Here is an 8,855-nt window from a genome sequence, read left to right as displayed (position 1 = left end):
GGGAATGGATGGGGTGGTAAGGGAAACGAGGGATGGTGTGTGTTTGTGGAGGGAGGGTTATTTTGCTGACGTGCTCTCTTATTGGCTTGTTCAAACGCTGGGGGAGGGGCGGCCACAAACCATACTCTCACCAGCTGTAGGGAAGAGCAGAGAAACAAAGAGAGAGAGAGGAGAGAGAGGAGGGGGGCAGATATGTGTTTTAATGTTGATATTCTGGTCTAATTAGATTCCTGTCTAAGTAGCGGAATGAATGGTGCTGATCAGATAGAAATAGGCGTTGCAGAAGAGGGAGCAGGCTTTGTTTCAGCTGGAGAAATCTGTTGTTAGTGCACATAAGGGGTTCTTGATCTATAATTCAATTTCACTCGAGAGACAGAGATGAGCAAATTGCTATCACTGTCTCTTACATCCATATTCAAACTCACATTTATTTGTTTAGTGTGGAAAAGGAGTGAGTGCCTTCTGAGGAGCAGCTGGATTTTAGATGGCCTGTCATTGCTTTAATGCCTCCAGGGTTACCTAATCATTAGGCAATATGTTTTTGAAGGTATGTGACAATGTGTTTCAATGATCCAAGTGATTGAAATGTCTTAGTCCGGATACAAAGTTCGTCACAAAAAAACTAAAACATACGTATATGGCACAGTACGATGTCTTCCTCGTCTATATGTAGTGTAAACATATTTACTGTCTTTAAACATGTCCATAAATTTAAAAGAGTATTAAGTAACAAGCATGAACAGCATAGAAAAATAAATACCATTCCAGCACACACAAGAAGGCAGACTGAGAGCCATGTGTTTGTGGAGCCCAGCTGAACCTCGCCTGCTAAACCAGTTCGCTGGCTGTGACAGACTGACAGGCAAGGAAACAGAGAGGGTGATGTGTGTGTGTGTGTGTGTGTGTGTGTGTGTGTGTGTGTGTGTGTGTGTGCGTGTGTGTCTGTGTGTCTGTGTGTGTTTTGTTAGAAGAGTACACAAGAAGGGAAATTGAGACAAAGAGGCAGATTGACCAATGCACCCAGACAGAAAAATATAACAGAAAGGAAAGAGACAAACAGAAGAGATGTAGCAACAGAGAGAAAATCCAAAGAGAAAGAGAGAGGGACGCATACTGTAGTCATACATACAGACTTAAAGAGAGAGAGAGAGAGAGAGAGAGAGAGAGAGAGAGAGAGAGAGAGAGAGAGAGAGAGAGAGAGAGACGAAGAAGCCAAGCTTTCTGTGGCTTAGCCAGACTGGAGCGGGGGGACTTGGCTGGCTGTGGACCCTTGGCTTCTCTATTAAAGCAAGGAAGAAAAAAAATCACAGTCAAAAAATGAAAAGGGCAAAGAGCTATGCCAAGAATGCACAGGCAAGAAGCAACACATTAGGTTTTTTCCTTCTGCCTGCCTCTCTGTTTCCCCCAAGCAGATCTAAACAATAGGTGGGACCAGCCACGAGAACTGAGCGCTATACATACAGAACCCTGCTGAGTGACGGAGGTCCACTCTTGAAGTTTGAAAGTCTGATGAGCCCCTTAAAACACATTTTCGTTTTTTGTTTCCTCTTAAGTAGCTTTAGGTTTGTTAAACTCATCGTATTCCACACAATCTGTCTGTTTCATTCACTTTTATTCTTTATTAGCTTGTTCCAACTCTTCATTGAAGCTCTATGATGTTTAAGCTGAGTGAAATATTTACACCCAAGAAAGAGATGGTTTTTGACTGCATCATTCAATCAAAAGGAACATTTTTAGATGTATTTGTCCATCATTCTGTGCACATGTTCACCAAATTCAGTCTGACATATGTGCCTTTGCAGTCTCAATTAGAATTTATTACAAAGTTCTGTGGGTTTGGTCAGTGTTTCGCTGCATGCCCTGAGTTTGTAATGACTTGTTCATTAGCCAGACACAGTATGTGGCCACTAGTGTTACTAAAAATGTTAAATTTCTACATCATTTATCACACGTATCAGTCAACGGCCACACCAACAACTCTGCGAGGCTGTACTTAGGCACTGCGATGCTCTGAGCTAAATGATAACATTTTCTTATAATCATATCACAATGCTAACAGGCTAACAGTTATCCCTGTTGCCGAGGTTCACCATCTTAGTTTAGCGTTTTAGCATGCTAACATTGAAATAAAAGCACAGCTGAGGCTGATGGAAATATCAAGTATTTGATCATAAACCAAAGAATTGCACACATTAGAAAACATGACTTGAATATGAACCTAGAGGATAGGGTTAGGGTTAGGGGGTTAGGGTTAGAGGGTTAGGGTTAGGGTTAGGGGGTTAGGGGGTTAGGGTTAGGGTTAGAGGGTTAGGGTTAGGGTTAGGGGGTTAGGGTTAGGGTTAGGCTGTTGTAAATCATCCTGAGAGGGACATGAACTTCTCAACCAAAACAGCATCCATCTGGTAGATGTTGAGATATTTCACTGAATAAGTGGAAATGTGACCTGCTGGTGGCGCTAGATGAAAAGTACCAGTTTTCATGACAATTCATTAAATTGTTGAGGATTTTACTTAAAGCTATGGCGGCCCTGCAGGAAAAGTCAGGAGATCACCAATGTACGTAGGATTCATCCTCTGGAGACCATGAATGTTAAATGAATGAATGAATTTCATGGCCATCCATCTAATAATTATTGAGATATTTCAGTCTGGACCAAAATGGTGGACCGGCCAATTGGCCGACCAGCTGGCCACTAGCTGGTCTAAAAGTCTCAACTTGGCCTCAAGACCTGTGTAATTTCTGTCACTGGCACACACACATGAACAAAGATCATTGCTCCATTGGTTTCTTCACAGTTCATACAAAACAACAAAATATCCTATAATGCAATCTGACTGACGAAGCTACTCAAAGCTACTAATCATGGAGTAATAGTCACTATGCTATAATCATATCACTCGAGGCATGAGGGGATTTATAGGCTTTGCCAGATTAATATGAAAAACAAGGACTTGTTTTTCCATCCACTGATACCCTAAGTAGAGGATTATAGCCTTTAGATCATCTGACTCCAGAAAAGCTGCACAGAGGGGGATATTTGTGGTAAACACACCCCAGAAATGGCTAGCAACACACCATGGTGCACCAAAACAGCTGACCGGCGTGCCAGATAAGCACCAGAATGGCTTTGAAACAATAAAGGGTGAGATATACTCTTTGGCTTTGTTAGAAAAGCTAAAGCTGTTTCTCTTTGTGCTGTTGCTGGTCTGATGATTCATATCAGAGGAGAGCAAACAGGTAGCACAAAGTAAATCACTGTGAGGTCCTTTGGCTATCTTTATCGTCAAATGTTTGAAACGCTGCTTGATTTTGTTTGCCATATGTCTTGTATTGCGAAGCTGATTGTGTGTATGCAGCTGAGATGCAACCCCAAAGCCATGTCATATTCTGGGCTTGGGGGAGAAAGGAGGATGCCAAGAAGTGAAACGTGATGACGAGTGGGTGTGTGAGAGCGAGTGGGGAAACAGGAAGCCTTCCAAAGACTCCTTTCTGCTGTGTGTGTGTGTGTGTGTGTGTGTACTCTCATGTACACGCACATATGTGATCAAGAGTGCATTTATGTGTGAGAAGAAGGAATCCTTCCAGCCGTTTTCTATCCTAGCCTCTTCCTGTGTCCCCCCCCCCCGCACACAATTCTCAAAGCCGGCGTCGGAGGGTTTGGCCTCGACAAGATCCAACCCACCAGAGGAGAGGGAGGAGAGGAGCCAGTGTTTCTCTCCCCTTCACTCTCTCTCCTCGCAGCTCTGTCTGTTTCCACCACTCTCTGAATGTTACTATGAATCCTGTTCACACACAAACATTCCCACATCTCTCCATCCAGTTTGTGTATCTCATATGACTTGGTAGAAGTGAACCAGTGTGAGAATGTGTGTGTTAAGAGTTTTGGCAGTTTTCTCAACGCAGCCTTACCAAAAGATCCACTGGGAAATGTGGTTTTAACGCCCCCTCTCTTTACTCCTCTTGTTTCCTTTCCCTCTCCATTTCACAATTACATCTCCTCTGTTTCTTAACGCTCCGCTCCCTCTTTCTTTCTAATTCCTCCCTCTTCTCTCCATTCCAACCTGTGGAAATCCTCTCTGATTCCTCTTCCAGCTGTTCCTTCACGCTCTAATGACTCCGATCTCTGCTTTTTTCTTTGTGCATATTAACTATCAATTCTCTATTAAAATAATGACATCATCATTTGCATAAAAAACATTGTAAGATGTGCATGCATATCGGCCTCCGATCCAGGATGTAACTCTCCCAGCGCTGTCCACACACAATGAATGCTGATGGAGAGACATGATAGGTTATCCTGTAGGGAAGGCTGGTCAAATGAAGAAGCTACTTGGTATTCCATCCCTCTGCAAAGCATGACACACAGGAGAGGGATGCTGGCAAATATGCAAATTATGAAATACTTCATATATTTCATGGCCTTCTTTAGTTCATCTGGAACAGAAACGACAGATGTATTTTCTGTGTGAGGGCTGGAAAACATACCTTAAAACATAACCAATGTTGTAAATACATGTGTGCACATGTGTATGAATAAGCATACATATGTTTGTAAAGTAACTAAGTAAATGTATTCGAGTACTGTACTTAAGCACTTGCACTTAACTTCCATTATACTTTATACTTCTACTCCACTTCACTTCAGAGGGAAATATTCTACTTTTTTACTCCACTGTATTTATCTGACGACCGTAGTTACAATTTGGAGATTATGATCAGTTTATACAATAAGATGAAGCAATGTATATCGTTGTTCATCAGTCGTGACCCCTTTGTTCTTTAACATGAAAACTATAACTAACAATATTTAAAGACTTCGACATCTTTGCTGACATAAGTCTAGATGTACTTTTCAGCTTTATTAACTATAATCTCTCCCAAAAACATCACTTTCATGATGAATTTGGTCTCACTCAGATTCAGAGATAGCTTATTAATATTTAACCATCTCTTTACAAGTTTAAATTATTTTCCATATTCACAAGTTGATTCCAATTCTTTCAGTATAATTTAAATTCTAACAATATATAATAATATGATAGTAAAATAAAGTTTAAAAGCTACTCCATCAATTTAGCATTTCACTGCGATGACATCGACAGTCTCACTCATTTTTTTCATTTTTTTAACTTGAAAATGAGACTCAACCGACAATGACTCAAGTGATGTCACTTGAAGTGACATCACTTGAGGACATTTATCAGACTTCACTCAGCTCCCTCTGGAGACACAACAACGTTTATCACATGCGGTGCTCCCAAACACCTGTAAACACCTGTTTTACGCTTTACAATTTCAACTAACCAGCGACAACATGAAACGCAGCATAATGCATCCGTGATAATCATACAAAAAATACAATGCTGACAAAGGTCATTTTTTACAATTATCACTTTTACTTGTTATACTCTGAGGACATTAGCTGCTAACTTTTACTGACATTTTGTGTGCCGGAGTTTTACTTGTAATGGAGTAATTTTACCTTGACTTTTACTGAAGTAACATGATCAGAATACTTCATCCACCACTGTTTTTTGCCTGCTCTCATGCAGTCGGATGCCTCTTTCAGTCATTCATAAGCAAGAAACTAGTCCCATTGACAGTGATTGGGATGGAACCACACAGACAGATCCACACTGACCCGTTCTGCTCTGCGAAGTTCAACAGAGTTCATCTTCTTTGTCACTGTTGAGCTGAGGCTGGCCACTGTCTCCATCCATGTGTCGCTCATCTCTCCTCACCCCTGTCCCTCCCCAGGTCTACTTCCATCGGCTGTCCCGAGGGAATAACTGCCTCCACACACACACACACACACACACACACACCTCCCCCTCTGTCTGTCCCTAAACCAACCCAACCTCACCCTGCCTCTCCTTCTGGCTGCAGCCTCTTTATGTGATGTCATTGAAGAGAAGTGAAGCCTTTTGGTTTGTGTGTGTGTGTTTGTGGGAGTGTGTGGGAGTATAAAGGGGTGTATGGTGTGTGTGTGTGTGTGTGTCTACGTGAGTCAGTGAGCGGGGGCGTGCATGTGTGTGAGTATGTGACAGGGAAAGAGAGAGAAAGAGAGAGAGAATCGACAGAAAGAAGGAAAGAAAGGCACAAGTGTCAGGTTTCTCTTTTCAATTCAGAGGCTCAACTCCTTCTTTTTAATCTAGAAACGAGGGTGAAAACAGGAGGAAAGGAGAGAAGATAGCTTGGAACTGGAGCTGCTGACAGCTGTTTTTGTCCCTTCTCTCCTCACCCCTCATTGTGTCGTTCTGTTTCTGTCTCTCTTTACAGTGTCATGGCTGCGTGTGTTCCCAAAGCACTTGTATAAACATATATACAACTGCCCATAAAATGATGCCTATTTAATTGGCTTCATATCTGTTATCATAAAGAGGTGTGATTAGAGTTGCGGCCTGTCTTTTCTCTACTGATGATAGCTTTTCAAATCACATCTTTCTCTCTTCCTGTGACGTCTCACTCACCACATCCTGGTTTTGACGTCACAAGACGCCGACATAGCTGCAGATTAACGGTTTTCCTGTCAATTCTCAGTTCACACACACATATGCTCATACATGCTCTCGTAGGATATATTTTCTCACAACGCAAGCTAAAGTGCACGTGCCCAGACTGTATGTTAAATAATTATATGCCATCATGGTAGGGTACTGTCCGATCTGTGGGAAGCCGGTCTTCTTTGGTGAGTGTGAACCTCGAAGTTTTTACTCTATACGTCTGTCTGCCTTCATCTGTCTAGAATTTTCTCTCTGATTGTTTAGATCTCTCTTGCTCTCTCTCTCTCTCTCTCTCTCTCTCTCTCTCTCTCTCTCTCTCTCTCTCTCTTCTTTTACTCATTTCACCTGAAGAGGAAAAAGTATTAATACGAAAAGTCCAGTTGTATTAATTCAAAAAAGTGTCATAAAAGTCACAAAACGTCGAAAAAGTCGATGGGATAAAAGAAACGAATGTATCCTATTCATAATAAACCTTTCTTACAGTGGACATTATAACCTACACAGGTGCAACTCATAATTTGAACAATGGCTGGATTTCATTTAGTTGTAACATTATTAAGTGCATCCTGAATACAGACACATCATTCTCGTAACTGGGACATTGTTGGCATCATTCATTACACCAGTGCTATTCCTGCTATGGCATGTCAATCTGCCTTGAAAAAGGGGCTTTGATATTAATTTTGATATGTGCAACTAATGTTTTGTTGATATATCTGGCTCTATTGTCTGTTCGGAGGACAAAAAGAAGGCCTTCATCGTTGGCTTTCTCCTCTTTCAAGCATGCACACACAAATGCTCGCACACAAATCCATGATAACAGGATGTGGGTCTAGCCAAATGAGCATGCACGCTGCTTTCTGGGTTTCCTCCTTACCTTCTGTCTCTTTTAGTTGAGTCCCCTCCCACACTCAGATCACTCACTACTAAATGCACACCAGCACTTAAACCAAGTATTCTGTTGTTTTTATTTTACAAGCTATTTTTACTTTTCTTTTTATGAGCCAGTTAAGTTCAAACTCTCTGCTGTGACATGGTCCACTTAACTCCTCCTTCAACATACTTTCTGTTAAATGTGTACTTAACAGCAGTCTACTAGGCCCTTAAATCTCACTGTTTCTTATAAATGACTGTAAATGACAAATATTATTGTTTTTGATTGACGAGATTGTCCCAAATTTCAGAGATGCAAATACTAAATTCTTTTGACTTTTTAGTGAAACATCTACGATAACCCACCATGCCTCTCATTATGTCTTCCTTGGTCCAGGTGAGAAGAAGAGGTCCTTAGGGAGGGACTACCACCCTCTATGTCTCAAGTGTCAAAAGTGCAACAGACAGCTCACAGCTGGACAACATGCTGAGGTATGTGTGGACAATAAAGGAGGCAAAATTAAAAAATAAATAAAAAGTGATTACACAAATGAGAAGAACGATGCAGTAAATGTGTCCTGCTGCTTGTGTTTCAGTATGATGAGAAGCCATATTGTCCACACTGCTACCTGAAGATGTTTGGTCCAAGAGGTACTGCCTTCCCACCATGAGAGCACACACACACACACACACACACACACACACACACACACACACACACATGCAGTTTCTGAATGTCTTTTCTTTGTGTGAATCTTTCTTGACAGGTAACAGGTGACTGATTTTGCCATGGCACAGTGCAGCTCGTTCATGGACACCAGACTGAACCAACATGGACAAATGCTGACAGAGGCTTACAAAAAACCCCAAATCATGACAAATACACAGTATTTATAAATGTGTGATGACCACTTGATGCCACGTGTAGGTGATTGTTCACTTTTATAATGTGAATTAATTTTGATTGTAAGTCTGTATTAATAAATGCATTTTTAAACATGCCAACGTCTAACCCTGGTGGATGTCTCAGCCTCTGTGGTGAACTTTGTAGTCAGGAGCCCACATGCTCATATCTGGGCACGCTGGGTGGGTGTATTTGCTCACAAGCTAACCAATACTCTAATCACAGACAACACACGTGCACACACAAAAAAGTGAGTTGAGCTATAATGTTCTCCCTCTCTCCCTCATCAAGCAACCAGGGGAAAGGAGAAGGAAGGAAGGATGGAGGAATGGATGAGGGTGGTTGCTGTTGGCAGGGTAAACCAAATATTGTGCCAGCGAAATCTGCTGGAATGGGTGCTACAGAGACGCAAAGACAGATCTCACACACACACACACACACACACACACACACATGCATTCATGCACACTGCTGCCCCTGAAGCAGTGTGTCTTGACTGCTGCAGGGGCTTGTCACCCAGTGGTGGGTGAAGTACATTGACACAAACACATACACACAGAAAGGGGTGTGCTGAC

General features: G+C 41.8%; 1 protein-coding gene across 1 annotated transcript; it reads left to right on the top strand.

Annotated features, from left to right (window-relative positions):
• Window positions 1-6,520: 6,520 nt before the first annotated feature.
• Window positions 6,521-8,377, top strand: LOC142948672 (cysteine-rich protein 1). The gene is made up of 4 exons (XM_076090807.1): window positions 6,521-6,688; window positions 7,774-7,868; window positions 7,973-8,027; window positions 8,144-8,377. Exons 1-4 carry the CDS (start codon window positions 6,646-6,648, stop codon window positions 8,152-8,154), a joined length of 204 nt encoding a protein of 67 aa, XP_075946922.1. The 5' UTR covers window positions 6,521-6,645; the 3' UTR covers window positions 8,155-8,377.
• The last annotated feature ends 478 nt before the right edge of the window (window positions 8,378-8,855 follow it).

The sequence above is a fragment of the Anarhichas minor genome, unplaced genomic scaffold (genome assembly GCF_050575085.1).
Source record: "Anarhichas minor isolate MPS153535 unplaced genomic scaffold, ASM5057508v1 ptg000012l, whole genome shotgun sequence".
In the NCBI taxonomy this organism is placed as follows: domain Eukaryota; kingdom Metazoa; phylum Chordata; class Actinopteri; order Perciformes; family Anarhichadidae; genus Anarhichas; species Anarhichas minor.
The sequence above is the reverse complement of the archived record's forward strand: the minus strand, read 5'-3'. Positions and strand labels throughout refer to the sequence as shown.